This window comes from Aythya ferina (assembly GCF_964211825.1).
Source record: "Aythya ferina genome assembly, chromosome: 4".
Classification (NCBI taxonomy): domain Eukaryota; kingdom Metazoa; phylum Chordata; class Aves; order Anseriformes; family Anatidae; genus Aythya; species Aythya ferina.
In genome coordinates this window covers 33,602,720-33,618,139 of record NC_140300.1, presented here as the reverse complement: position 1 = coordinate 33,618,139, position 15,420 = coordinate 33,602,720, and the positions used below count along the sequence as shown (strand labels likewise).

General features: G+C 39.7%; 1 protein-coding gene across 4 annotated transcripts in view; it reads left to right on the top strand.

The window, feature by feature from the left end:
- Positions 1 to 15,420, top strand: part of TRPC3 (transient receptor potential cation channel subfamily C member 3) — a 40,656-nt gene that overhangs the window by 5,354 nt on the left and 19,882 nt on the right. For 2 of the 4 annotated variants that reach the window (XM_084518057.1, XM_084518058.1), the window contains exons 2-3: positions 3,690 to 4,461; positions 13,901 to 14,086. In XM_084518057.1, coding sequence (XP_084374183.1) covers positions 3,690 to 4,461; positions 13,901 to 14,086 — 958 coding nt within the window. Of the gene's footprint in view, positions 1 to 2,286; positions 3,158 to 3,178; positions 3,299 to 3,689; positions 4,462 to 13,900; positions 14,087 to 15,420 lie in introns of those variants that run through there. The other 2 variants (XM_084518059.1, XM_084518060.1) reach the window with 2 other exon arrangements.

Here is a 15,420-nt window from a genome sequence, read left to right as displayed (position 1 = left end):
GATTAAAACAGTTACATATTTTTTTTCTTAAATAAGCCACTTAAACAATTTTCCTGATCTTTTGGGATAGCTTAAAAAATCTTATTTGTAAGAACAGGAGAGCAGAAAATGGAATAGGTGGCCCTGTACCTGATACTTGCTGCATGGAGTGCTCTGGCCAGAGCTGTGCTGCCTCCAAGGTCTTTGAATTTGCTGAAGGAAGAGGAGGAGGAGACAGAAGGGAGGTATGGATGACCCTGACAGTTTGCTGGCTCTATGTGGAGCTGTACACAATTTTTTGTTCTCTCTTCATTTTTTTCAGAAGACCTTGATGATATTTTAGTCATGAAAACACCAAGCAACTTTCATCTTTATTTTGATAAGATATTGCAGTAACTTCAAATACATCATTTCTGTAACAAGATTTATAGCTAAGGAAATCTTCCTCATTGAGAAGATCTTCCAGTGCAACACCTTTGGAACCATGTATCTGTTTATACAGATGTCAGATGAGTCACCTCAGTCAGACAATGGATTTTGAAAGAAAGATAGATATAACTGAAAATAAAAGTGGCATATTTTAAATTATACTGAATATATAGGGGAAAATGTATTGTTCTGTATTCCATAAAAAGATAAATGAGATTCAGGGTGACTGTTCAGAGTCTTAAATCAAGAAATGAGCATGAGTCTGTCAGTTCCGAGTTTATTTCTTGTTTTTGTATACTCACTTACTTTTTCTATGTAATATTATAGTAAACAAATACATTTTTGTAGCTATATGTTTTAGGAGGTGGAAGAATGGAAACCTACTAGTATAGCAGGCAATAAGTCTTGTTATCTTGTTTGAAAGGTAACTATGAAAAGACTTTATTGTTACACTTCTTGGTTTTGTGGGGGAATAAGGCAGTAGCATACTGTGGCTGTTCACTATAAGCACTCTGGGCTCAAGGCACCATATCCGAATATTCCCAAATGTGAAATATACCTGAGCTTTACATATTAAACCAATTCCATGTTTGACACAGTCATAAATCCTGTTATGCAAACTAAATTTTCATAGATTTAAGGAAGGTGGTACAAGAATGAGGAGAAAAAAAAATACCTGTCATATGTGGCAAAGGAGTTTCGGCACATATTTCAAGAAGTAGTGTGAGTAATGCTAAATGGTACCTACAGTGCCACCCAGGTCATTTCTGGCAGTCTGGAAACACCAACCACACGTGGAAATAGAAAATGTAGATCCAGTGCTACGTCCCAGGGGAGTGCTGCCCTTGGTAATGGATCTCCTCTCTTCTCCTCTCTTGCTCTGAAATGGAACTCACCATTTGTGCTAACCCCAGTATTGTGTGGGGGCTACCTTTTGTGCGGCATGGAGCTTTGATAAAGTGATGGAAATGTAATATTTTGCTAAATTCTTTATACATGATGTAGACAGCTGAAAGGCCAGGCATATTCTTACAATCTGAATGGAATTAGGTTAGCCCAATGAAAACCAGGAGGGCTGACATTGCAGTGTAGGGGGAAATCCAGGTATGTCAAAAAAATAAAATAAAAACATGCATGTGCACGTTGCATTTGAGAGAACATTGCTGAAGTGGTGGTTTTCAACACATGGCACTCAGGACATCTAACTTCTAAAGCTGTCCTGCACCTTCCACTAGATTCTGTTAAATGCGTGGCCTGTGTGAGCACAAGGTCTGAATGCCATTATTTCTCTTGCTTCAGTCTTTTTGCAGACTGACAGGGTTTGCTTAAAAAGCACTGTTTATTATTCCGTTTTGCCCTGTGTTTATTTGGACCCCCATTTTCCAATGCACCTTACTTGGCTTTTGCAATGAGGGCAGAAGGATTAATTTCCTCTGCCGTTTTTCTGCATGGCTGTTTATTCTCATATCTGATTTTTTTTCAGTGAGGTGTATAAATTAATTTTCACAGTGCTCCTGTAAAACGGGAGGCAATTGTTCTTTTTCTTATAGATGAGGAACAGAGGCATAGAGGACTCAAGGCCCAAACTGGAGATTTATAAGGCCTGTTTGTCTCAGACTATGTAGTTTATATATATATATTTATATATATATTTATTATTTATATATATATATATATATATATATTTGTGTTATATGTATCCTAAGCACACCCTCCATTAAATCATATTTTTATCAGCTGTGATGATGCCTCTCTGCCCATCAAATCAGCTCAGGTGATCTCTGTCCCTGCAGTTAGTGGATTAACTGAAGGCAGCTGAAGGCTGTCTTCCCAAATGCTGAGCTGGACTGGAAAGGACGGGGGACTGCTGGTAGGCTTCACGTTTATCTGCAGGCAGTAGCGAGGGAAGGTTATGGTATCCTAAAGGACCTTTTCAGGTCTTTGACCTGTGCTCTGGCAGGCAAAAACGCTTTTGTTTCTCCCTGCAGCTGTGACCTCCTCAGCCTGATCCCATCTATTCTGTTGTTTCAGACCTCTCCAGGCAATTGCTTCTTGTTGTTTTCTCCAGCTAGGTGATGTTTGCTCCTCAGTCTTTTAGCCTAGTTTTCATGCCTGCTCCTAGACTCACTTCTCTGAAGCTCTCTTTTCCTCTGTTGTTTTCTTCCCTAGCTAGTTCCAGCTTATCATCTGATGTGGTTATTTTCTCAGTCTGTTCACATTTGTCCCTGTTGCTATTAGCCCGTATTTTCTTTACTTTTTTTTTTTTTTTTTTTTAATTGCCTCATACATCTAGTTTCTTTGTTTCTTCATCTTTTCCCGTTGGTTCTCAGATCCCTTTCCTAAACAATCTCTCATTACTACACCTCGATTTCTTCTTCCCACTTTAACCTGCCATCCCAGTTTTCATTCAGTAACTCACTTTCCTATTTTTTGGGGGAGCTATAGGGGCTTATATTACAAGAATGCTTTTTTGTTGTTGTCGTTTTGTTTTTCATATATATGTTCCTATGGTGACATTAGGCAGCTTCTTCCATTCAGCTCCTTGGTAAGTAGATGCTGTAATAGAGGTAGGCCCACATGGTGTGCAGCATTGCAGACCTCCAGTTGGAGTGAGAGCTGATCCCATCTAGATAGGACAGCACCCAGGGTCTGGAATCTGCAAGCAGTTTAGTTACCAGTATCTAGAAAGTCTGCTCAACATGTGTGAACTTCGGTTCTTCCAAGACTTCTAACTGGACCACAGTCATCTGTGAGTAGATCCTTCCAGATTGGTTTAACGTTTCTAGTAGTAAACACTAAAAGGCATGAGATCAGGCTTTGCTGCATGTTGCTCAGCAAAACAGCGGGAAGAAAACTTGTCTTCACCTCTAACTTAGGCAAATACAGCATGGTGAGTGTAAATATTGCCTACCTTGAACCATCAGCTTGAATCCCTGTGGTGGAGGGTATTAATTGCTGTTGAAAGTGCAGCTTGGTATAGCAGATGTGTTCACATTTTGATTTCTGAAGAGAAGTGACATCTGATATTGAAGAAAAAAAAAAATTGACCATACTAACAGAACAGAAATGGCCTGTGGAATTGAACCTGCGAGTGCCCTTAGATTGCATACAAAATACCTGCAGGCAGAAAGATCCCTGAAAGAATGCTTCTGGTTAATAGGTGGGCAAACAACCCACAACAAAATGAGCTACGTAGCCGTTTTTGTAGCCTCCGGAGAGGTGGAAGCTGCAAATAGCCAACACTGAAATGCTGTGACATTTTCATTTCTCCCCCTCATTAGGTACATTGAAGAAAGTCCGTCTCTGAGGCGTATGACGATGATGAGGGAGAAGGGGAGGCGGCAGGCCATCAGAGGCCCAGCGTTCATGTTCAACAACAGAGGCACGAGTCTAACAGCTGAGGAAGAGCGCTTTCTGGACGCAGCGGAGTATGGGAACATACCTGTGGTGCGCAAAATGCTAGAGGAGTCAAAAACACTGAATGTCAACTGTGTTGACTACATGGGCCAAAATGCCTTGCAGCTTGCTGTAGGGAATGAACATTTGGAAGTGACAGAACTTCTGTTAAAAAAAGAGAACTTGGCACGGATTGGAGATGCCCTGCTGCTCGCAATCAGCAAGGGCTACATTAGGATAGTGGAAGCAATTTTGAATCACCCTGGCTTTTCAGTAAATAAGCGACTGACTCTGAGCCCTTGCGAGCAGGAGCTCCAGGACGATGATTTTTATTCCTATGATGAAGACGGCACCCGCTTTTCTCCAGACATCACTCCCATCATTTTAGCTGCCCACTGCCAAAAATACGAAGTTGTGCACATGCTGTTGATGAAAGGAGCAAGGATAGAAAGACCTCATGATTATTTCTGCAAATGTAATGACTGCACAGAGAAGCAGAAGCATGATTCTTTCAGTCACTCTAGGTCAAGAATAAATGCCTACAAAGGACTGGCCAGTCCGGCTTACCTGTCCCTCTCCAGTGAAGATCCTGTACTCACAGCTCTGGAACTCAGCAATGAGCTTGCCAAGTTGGCCAACATTGAAAAAGAGTTCAAGGTAATGCTGGCTTTGTACTTCTCTCTCTTTGTTATTTTTTTCAAGCCGATGCTACTTTATAATGTCCTTAGGTGCTTGAAATTATTTCCTGCCTGAACTTTTTCAATTGCAAATGCTTTTATATTCTTTCTTGCTCTTGATTTTGAATTCTCAATACATAAGCCTTCCAAAATAATTTCTAATAAATAAAAGTGCTTTTGTGCCCGCTGTGCATGGAGAAAGGCATGGTGTATTCTGATAAACTTGCATAAGATGAAAACCAACTTTGCTGTAGCAGACAAATATTGTTTTTCGTTACAGATGCTGAATAGCATAATGCAGGGAGCAGAAACATTGTGCTTTTCTGAAGCCTACTGCAGCACTGACCTTCCCATTTTGCTATTTATACTAATATTTGAATGAGGTCTCCAAATTGTTAAGAACACAGGAAGGATTTTTTAATCAATCTTTTAGAAATGTCACTTGTTCACAACTGGTTGTTAAGCTGATTAAAGATGTAGCTCTAAAGCAGTAACAAGAGCTACATCTGATTTAGTAAGTCAGCATCTAGACTTCTTTTTGATTTGCACTTCTGTTTAGTACCTTGAAAAGTACAGCTTTCCCCATGTTGTAAAAATAAAACAAACCCACCAACAAACAAAGGAAATACCCCAAACATCTGAACCTTAGCCCTCGTAGCAGCAGCAGGCTGCGTGTAATAAGATAAGCCTAGCTTGGGGAATGACAGATTGCTCTCAGTGAGTAGTGATATTAATAGCGCTGTATCTAGTTGGAGCAAAAATTTTAATGGGGTTCTTCAGGGTCAGCGTTGGGTGCCACTTGTTTAAATAATATCTTCATAACTGATCTGAGAGAGGCAAGAGATGCATTAATCTTTTCAAACAACAGCAAGCATTGCTAATGCTGGAGTACTCAGAAGTAGCATGGAACAGCCTAGAGGAAAATAGGCAGAAATGGAAAAAAGTCAACTTGGTCACGGGAGAAAGCATCAGATTTAGATGACTGAAAAAGAAAAGCTCCAGACAGAGCTAAGAGGAGAAAGGAAGCTCCTGTGTTGAGGAAGATTCAAATATTCCCACTCACTAATAAAGTATAAAAGTCAGCTTAAACCTTTTCTCTTCTTCCTTTGCTGAAGGAACCTCTGGATACCATGCTGTCTGTTGTGTAATTTGGAAAATGGATTGAGTATTTACTGGAATGTATTTATTCAGGAGTATAGCAAAAATGTCAGTGTTTTCTTATCCTCTGCTGAGAAAGTACTGAACTGGGAAAGCTCTTTGTGAACGTAAAATTGAAGAGTTGGGGATTTTTATATACATGGTGCCTGTTGGCTTGTGTGCTTCACACAATGGATTACAGTTACATGCCTCACTTAGAGACCATTATAGAAGGTTAAATCTCTGGTGTGTACAACTCAGTCTGCTTTATCATTAATTTCTTCTCAGCTAGGCCAACAACTGAAGAGCCACAGGGTCTCCAGAATCATGTGCCGAAGATGGAAACTTATGGGGCTTCTGAGTAACGCTTCAGCAGTTGAGGATGCAACTTTTTTTTTTCCTCCCAGTTTTTTAGGAAGAACTTGTCTGGGTTGACACCTCAGTGTCTCTACTATCTATCTACTTTGTGCTACTGCATGTAAGGTGTGAGTGTAGCTGTTCAGAAATGCTGGTGGGCTCAGGCCCTCAACTGAAGCATCACATAACTTTGTAGGCCCCCATAATACAACCTCTTTCACCAAATGCTAAAGTAAGGCAAGCCTTATGGTAGTGTTTTGTTTTGTTTTTCTTTTTGGGGAGGATGTAGATGACAAGAACTGAACACAAAAATTTCAATAAAATTACGGTCACAAGAAACTCGCGTGCCCTTGGCACTGATACCATTGACATGAGTTTAGTCTAAGAAGTAGAGTGAAATTTTGAAGGAGAAAAAGCAGCATGTTTCAGCTGGACTTATTTCAAAATAGAACTTAAGTTGCTTTAATTTTTTAAATACTAACTTATCACAGAATAAAAATATTCTGTTTTTTGTTTGTTTTTGTTTTCTTGAACTGTTTAGCCTCTTGATATTTTGGGGATGCCTAGAACACATGAAATTTACTACTCACACAGATTTCTCCATTTGTGAATACCACTTGCAGATTAGCCAACCTTCCCAGGTGTACGGTATAATTCTGTTTCAGTCCCTATTGTAGAAACTTCCTGGCTCCTTGTTAGTCTGGGTAGTCTAGCTTCTTACCAAAATGACAGCATTCCAGTGGAAGCACTGGTTTCCTTGTTGGCCTTGCATTGATCACTTTTCACTCTGTTTCTTATGAGTGTCAGGGCATTCGTCTGTTCCCTCACTCCAGGTGGAAGGGGTGCTTGTTTGTCTCTGGCATCAGTTGTTAACTGCCCTTCTTTGGAGGAAGGGGGAATGGAAAAGTGAGGAGGAGGTAAAATGAGCAAGGAATTTTTTTAGCATGACTCAGTCTGGGAAGGGCTGAAATCACACAACTGACGAGAAGGCTGCGTCTTCCTCTGGGGCTGTGGACAGGTATTACAGGGCTGGTGGCAGCATGAATGTTATACAAGGCGCTGTGCTGACAGCTGCAGAGGTAAATTTAGGAGAAATCAAGCGGTGTTTCTGTGTCTGACAGAAGTTGATTGTGAGAGCTTGCCACATTTGATGCAATTCCAATTTGTAGCTGTATGTTCGGTGCTTTCTTTTCTGTATGTACATCATCCGAACGTGTTTTGCTAGTAACTGTGTGCATTGTCACGTCCCGAGGGAGAAGGCTTCTAGTCTGACACTTGCACACCCTGTAAGTGAGAATGACGGATGGACTGTTGGTGCCTTCTCCTTTAGTATCGTCATGGGAAATGCTTAATTATTCCAGTCAAATTCTAAGCATTGCACAACGCCAAGCGTAATTGTTTCAGGGGAGAGAAAAATGGACAAAATCACTTTCCCACGGAAAATGGGTGGATGGATCTACTTAAAGGGATTTCTAATGACATTTATTATTTATTCCTACGATCCACAACCCATCACATCACCTCTGCATGCTTCCAGCAGCACTGCACTTCCTGGGCATGGAGCAGTCACGCAGCAAATTCCTATCTAGGTGGCTTTCCCACAGAGGAAGAATATAAGGTGAAGCTGCTTAAAAACGCCTGAGGACAAAGCTTCCCAGTATATGCTTATTGAACTGAACTTTACATCTGCATATGCAAAGTCCGGTCTGCTCCTACCACTTAGCATTTGTTAGTGCAAATGCTGATGTTCACATGCAAACCAGCGTTTGCACAAGTGCATTGAAGATGTGGGAAAGTAGCTTAAGACATTCACTCAGGACAGTCAGTTCTCCAGTGCAATTAAAAAACTTAACTATGCCGATACCAGGTTTACCTCGTGAGAAAGGATTCAAAGAAACGCATGAACCCACATTTTTCTTGGAAGATGTAAGCCATGTAGCTAAAAAGTACTGAAAAGGAGTAATAAAAAAAAAAAAAAAAAAAAGTAGATGGGGAAATGGGAGCCCTGAAGACCACTTTACTCTTTTTTTTTTTTTTTTCTGTCCTCAAGCTTCCTTACTTTGTACTTCTTTGTGAAATCCTTAATCTAAGCTCTAGTTGCTTCTTTTGCTACTCTTCGTATATTTTGTTGTAGAGTTTCTTCTTGATCCTATTACTTCTTTTGTTCTTGGCTTCCACTTATCTTTTTTTCTGCTATTTAGTTACCTTCTCAGATTTTCTTATCTCCCTTGTAAGTGCTGTTCTGATTTTCTACTTTTTTCTTTTTAATTCTCTAAATAAAAAAAAAAATATATATATCTGTCATCCTCCCCTGAGGTTTATTCTTGGTCTTTCTAGTCCTGGTAAAATCAGGATAGCGTGTCTGAACATGCTGGTGACTCCTCTTTAGGTCTGGAAACTAGCTGGGGGAGCAGCAGAGATTATCAGTGCCTGGCAGTCAAAGTAGCAAGGTGGTGTTTTAGTGACTGCTGTAACAGCATATCGTACCTCTGGCCAGAGCCAGAACTGCAGCGTTTCTCTTCCTTGCTGATCTCAATCATCATTTCAGTAGGATTTCAAAAATTCCAGTTTTTGTCCAAGTCAAGACAGCTACCAAATCCTACAGCAAAATCCCTTCACTCCGCTGTACCTATTGCTTTCGCGCTAAACATCAGTCTATAAAAGGAGCTGATTAAATTCTCTCCTGTCATGTTTTCGGGAATGTTTTACGTGTAGTAGAGGTAATTAGAAAGCAGCAATGCTGATGAAGTTCTGTGTCTAAGATTCAGGACCAGAATTGTGCATCACTCCAGGCTTCCTTGTTGTTTTTGATGTTTGTAAGTGATTTATAACCAACGTGCCTGATCAGAAAGAGTCTTCAAGGTGTGTTGAAACTGATGGTTTGATTCTGTTCTTTTGTTGAAAAGGACAAAACCCATTAAGTTAGAAAATGTTATGGAGTGACATCCTATGGGTATCTGTTGTTACAAGTGGTTAGGGACTTCTAAGGAGTACTGCTTTGTACTTGAGAGACTGGCTAGAAAGGCTCAGTCTGGAGCTAGATCTTGTCTTCCTGTAAGCAGGTGTTCATTATAATGGTTGGAGAATTAGGTTTTTGAATCCCAGCAGCACCATAAAATGCTGCGTGATACAAATATTCTAGTTTTTTGTTTCCTTGTTCTACATTTAGCAGACCCTGGCCGCTGCACTGCTCTGGATTCCTGAAGTTAACTGGTATTTGCCCTCTTCCTTGAGACCTTTGAAAAATGTTACTGCACGGTGATGGGAGGATTTCTAGCAGTCAGAGCAGCTGATGGAGCTTTTCTTTGGAGTGACCAGAGAGACACAGGGCAAGGTGACTGAGAAGCCACGTGATGGTGTGCATGTAGCAGCTCTCAGCGAAATGCAGTCCCGTGGAGGCCAGCTCAGTTCTGTCAGTGAGAATTGCGCTTGCTGATGACACATCCAAATTCAGCTGACCAGAGCAAGTATCACAAAGGTCCTAGCTCTTTATATATCCTATGAATGGGATAAATCCACGTTCCTAGTTCTGCTCCCTCTGAAGCCAGCGGAAGATGTGGACGTGCATCTAAAAGCGGCACTTGTCTCTGTTCCAAGTCAATTTACATAGTGTTATCTCAGCTGAACTAACAAAGACTGTTCAAGCTTAAGCTATGTTTAGGTCCAACTTTCAAATGACAGGGCTCAGGTCCATAATCATTAGTGCAATTATGTCCTTGATTTGCATATACAGTTCCTACAGTTATATATGCAAACTGGCTAGCGAAGTAGTTGATCTCAAAAGGGCCATTTAATACTTCATGGTAAACATGCATGTGTGAATAATTGTATATGCTGTGTTTGAAATAGTCGTGAACTGTGCTGCTCGCAGCAATGTGCCTTTTGGATAATAGGAAACAGATACGTACTTCACTACATGAAGTTACTTATTACATTTTCTTTAGAACAGTTTAAAATCTTATGGATGAAATCCGCTTAAGGTTTGTATTCATTTGATTGATTCTTTGCACATGTTGTTAATTTCTTTGCACAAAATTCTGCAGGAACTCATGAGGTGATCTTTAATATTGTTAAGGAGAACAGAGTACGCAGAGGTGGACGGGCTGAGGTCCAACAAGTGGTACGTGATGAACTGGCAGTGAGGCACGGCTCTGCAGCTCCACTCGTGAGCAGTTGGCCATTATCCACCAGTGTCAGCTACGGTATCTGCAAGATGTGGAATACAGGCTGCTATTTTTGATGTTAAAAAAATGTCCGCATAGCCATTAATTTCTTGGAGAGAGATCATTTAAGATGATAAAGCTAGCAAAACCAGCTGAGTCAGGAGGCTGTGACTTCGTTGAAGAAGCATTTTGTTGATCAGGGAAGCAGAGTCCCCTTATTATCACGAAAAACAGGCAAAGAGCCCCGCTGTATAAGCAGCTCTGTTAGTGCATTACTCCTGGTTTGGCATTCCCCCGAAGAGTAGCTCCACTTTAAGGAACTGCCAACTTGTGCAGCATATAGTAGGGCTTTTCAAACACGGGCTTGGGTGCTTCAGAAAAGGAGTTCTGCTGGCATCATTAAGGACAAGGAAGGGCCGAGTGATCTGGTGACTTTGTTCACGCTCATTGTCTTCTCAGGAGAAAGCAAAGGTGTGTGTGGATGACTGAGGCCACAGATTCTGCTTTCTGCTATTCATGCAACACCCCAGAGGCAGAAGATTGCTTGAGAATTGGGTCCTGTGATTATAATGTGGATAACATTTGGCTGTTTAATTCTATGAAGCAATCAAATATCCTGAGAGAAACTTGATTTTACTAATAACTAAGTAAGGACCTGGAGAGGGAAAGCTGGCAAGTATTCCTACTGTAAGGTTCAAAGCCTCAGTCAGATGCTAACAATGCACAGACTGGTTTTCAGTTCTCATAACAGCATCTGTAAATATTATAGCCTATATTTAATAATTAAATTCACAGAATTAGGCTTAATCCATTGTACATCTCACCTTGCCTAGCAAAAACATAGCTTTTACAAGCAAGCAATCTATCCACCTATCAGGAATCACTGGCACTGTTATTTTTTCCAGTTGAAATGCAGGTAACTTGTATAGTAGGCAAACAGTCTGTGCAAAGCAGCCTGGCCTCCAGCAAGCAGCAGGGCTGTTCACGGAGCAGGTAGGTATATTTTCTGGAGTGCCAGATAGCAGAGCCTGAGCTGCGAGGGAAGAAGCTTTGCACCCTCTGCCAAGATGAGTCAGGAGGCCTGATGTGCACGTGGAAATGAGTCCCTGTTTGTGAGAGAGAATGGTGAAAAGAAACATCCTGTGGTCTGTTGAGATAGCAGCCTGCATGTGATGCTACTGCCGTCACAATTCATTTCCCTTCTTACCGTAGTAGCGTGATTTTGCAGTGCTTTGCTGTTTGCAGGCAATAATTCACACTTGTAGCTACCGGTACAAATATATTCTGCCTGTTTAGGTCGTACTGATTGAGAAAACTGTTCACTGAGCAGTTGCTCAAAGGGTGTGTGACTGTAGCAGAAATTTACTTTGATGTTCACATTTTATGAAAGTGATGCCAGGTATACTTGTGTACCTGTGCGTGTACGAGATTTGGTGACAACTTACATGCAGGGAAATAAAACTTTATATTGGAATTTGTTGAAAAGTTACTTCTTGGCAATATAATTTCTTGCACAATGTTTCTGTGCTCTTTTAAGGAAACAGAGGATAATTAAATGGTAAAGAAAACAGTGAACCTGTATCAGGAGTAACTACTTCTCCTGTTTCTTCACAGTTAGCAAAGAAATGAGGAAAAAATATTTTAAGATGGGATGAAGATGCAGCCCACAAATAGACAGCACATATTCATTCATCCAAGGACAAAATTAGTGATGCATCATAAAGCACTTGAATAATACAAAACCATCCAAACTAAACTTTATTAAACTTTAAAGAGATGTCACCTTTGAGCATAGGATAAATAACAACACTAAAACAGAGAGCTCTTTTTCTCTGGTAAATTTACAAGTGCCTGCAAATTCAGGTGAGAAAGAACATAGCTTCTTTCAGCTTTTTGGTTTCTTTTTATATAGTACTGCTGCTGAAGTCAGTGAACTTCCTCCATCTTCTCATGTGCCGTGAGTAGTGGTTTTACAGCTACTTTATAGTGCTAAAGGAAAGTGGATTACCAACCTTATTCCTGTTTGGCTAACATGCTGCATCTGATTATTTTTACTTTTTTGTCCTGAACTATTTCAGTAAATGCCTTTTTTAGCTGTAGTGAAAATGTGGAAGCAACTCCTGTTTGAAATGGGAAATTAAAGGGGAAGTTTTCAATCACTGATGCATAGAAATTACGTTTTGAAAGCAACTTCATATAAACAATGCTAAGAACACAGGAATTAAGTAAACTTGAAGGCAAGGTACTGTTTTTGCACCTACTATGGTTATCTTTAATCTCTGCTCTGTCTTGGCAAAAATACTCATTTTCTTTCTATGTTGTCTTGCTAATATGATAAAGAACCTGTGTGTGCTTTACTTAATATCCTTCACAAGCCTGGCTCTTAAGAGTTTATCTTTGTAGTACTTGGCTTCTATGATGATTGCTATTGAGGCCAACAGTTGCGGAGCCCTCCTCTGCAAGGCCTTTAGCTATGTAGGATTTGATGACTAATAATTTTCACATCTTTTACTTGAAAGCCTTTTCTACCCTCAGACCTCCATGCTTAAAAGTATGTGAAACTCCCTTGACTTGATTTCTTACCAGACTTTGCCTTTTTGAGGTCCTAAATCTTGGATGCTTGCTTATCCTTTTGCTGAATTTAATCCTGAACCCTGGTATTTTTATAATTGGTTCTTCTCTGCTATTCTCCTTGATTACTAAAAATTGAACTGAAATAGCTGTGTTGGTTCAAAGTTGTTCAAGCTCATCTATGACCAAAGAAAACAACTGGGTCCTGTTTGGGTCTATGATTAGGACTGCTTGTTTCCAAATCTGTATCTGGGACGTCAGTCTTCCATAATATGACAATTCCTGGTAGTATTTTTCTGTATCCAGTAATGTTTCATTTTGATTTGTATCTGAATCTGACTTATGGGTTTGTTAGCTGATTCCTGCAATTACCCTATGCAGCTTCTTTTCCCAAAATAATTTGATGCTAGTGAGAGCATGTTAGTTCCTCTATCATGTTTTATAAATGCTAAGTTAAAAATTTAATAAAACTTAGCAGCACAAGCAACGTACTTAGACAAAGGAAAGAAAAGTTAGGTTTTGGGGGGAAGAAAAATAGATTTTTTTCACATGATGAAGACAGAAGCGTTAATGAAGTATTTTCAGAAAAATTGGAGCCACAAAGGAAAAATCAGTGTCTCTAAAAGTAATTTAAAAAAGGTAGTGATTGCAAATGAACAGTTCACTGATGAACAGTGAACACAGGAAAAACAAAGAGACAGAGAACTCAGAATAGCATTCTGATGGGGGGAAAAAAGAATGAAGAAAAGCTGTGGAGTAATCAAAAAAGAAGGCTATGCTACTTTGAGCTGGATTCTAAAACCTTTGATATAACAGGATAAAACAGGTACAGTCAAGTTTCCTCCTACAGCTATAGCTTTTTGTGAGGAGTTCGGACGCTGCATCACATGAAGTCATGGAAATCTGGCTGAGAGGTCACAGATACACGTGAAGACTGAAGTTTCTGCTGAGCTAGATATCAGATAAGGGCTTAAACCTAATGTCACAGTGGTGGTGGAAGACCTACAAGCATAAAAAAAAAAAAGTGCAAATAAAGACTTGAATTTGCATGTTAAACTGTTAGCTTCAGTTTTTGAAAAGTAACCACAAATTTTGCTTATAGGGAAGCAGCACAAAGGTGCATTTTTTTTTCTTTGCTGTTGACTCAAGGCTGTTCCTCATGGGCTGTTTTCTCTAACCCTTCTGTTTCAGAATGACTATCGCAAGCTGTCTATGCAATGCAAGGATTTTGTGGTTGGTGTTCTTGATCTTTGCCGAGACTCGGAAGAAGTGGAGGCCATTCTGAATGGGGATTTGAATTCAGAGCCAGTTGAAACGCAGAGACACAGAGCGTCACTGAGCCGTGTGAAACTGGCCATCAAGTATGAAGTCAAAAAGGTAAGTGCTTTTAGACAACATAATAGGAACACCATGTCATCTCACTGGCCCACACGTGTTACGAACTGATGCTCTGTTGCATTAGAGGCAGCCATAGTGCGTGTAATCAAGATTTTCACAAGGCAGAAGGAGGCTACAGTGAAGGAATTTTAATCCATTTTGCACAGCTGAGAATTGGCAGGAGATTTTAATGACATAAATCAGCTGTGTTAGCAAGGTTATGCACAGTTGATCAGATTCTTCTAGTGATTAAAAAAAAACAAACACAGAGACAGATTTTCACTTAGTAAAAGTAAAGATGTATCTTCCTGCCAGTCTGTGATAATATCTACTCAAAAGAGAAGGCTGTTGTTATAAAGGAATTGGTTTCAACCAAAGAAAAGACCAGGAATGTTCATTATTGCTTCTTGTTACTTTGCTTTCTGCTTTAAATAGGGCAAGTAAATTCTGGAAAGTAAATTTCTGAAAGTCTGACAGCTTTCTACTAGTGTTCTGTGAACACATAGGTATTTTTGGAAAGAAAGGATTTCCTTTTACTACTTTGAAAATGGAAAAGAGAAGATTTAAGTTGCCAAGAAATATTTTTTTTCTTTCATTTAAAATATGACAGTAAATCAAAGAGCTCATAAACAACTGTGTGGATTTCAAGAAGTGGTATTACGGTGAGAAATCTTGAACGATTTACTTTGTGTATTTCTTTTTAAAAAAAAAAATAAAAATCAGTCCTGAAAATTAGGGAATATGTGTGGTTAATTCATCACTTTCAGTTTGTCACTTATGCACCAGTATTTGTCAGCATTTTTAAGGAATGTGAGTTCATTAAAATTTTATGAATGAGTGTTACGTAAAGGAAGATGGAGTTCAGTCGCACACATTTGATAGGATGCGTATCCATTTGTTGTAGCGGTCTCATTATCTTCAAGACCTCACAGCACTAGCACAGAAAATAGTTAATACAGTGTCCTACTGTGAGAAGACTCAAGAAATACAATATCTATGTATATTATTTACAGCTACCTATTTACATAGTTACTATCATTTCCATTCTTAGCAGCCATTATACTTTCATAATCTCTGCAAGAAGTCTTGTGTCTTTCAGAATAAAAAACACTGTATTATGTGGCCACCCGTTGAGCCCATCTGACATATAAAATGAATTGTAAGCAACCTGCTAGATCAAGTGGGATATGGTGGTGTTTTCATGTCCCCAAAATATGGAAACAAGTTGTAGACAGATTCCAAACAATAAATCCTTGTTTCTGGTATAGAATTGGTCTACAGCTGATAAATGCATATTAATTGCCAAAACTCAAATTAACATACATAAGGTATTA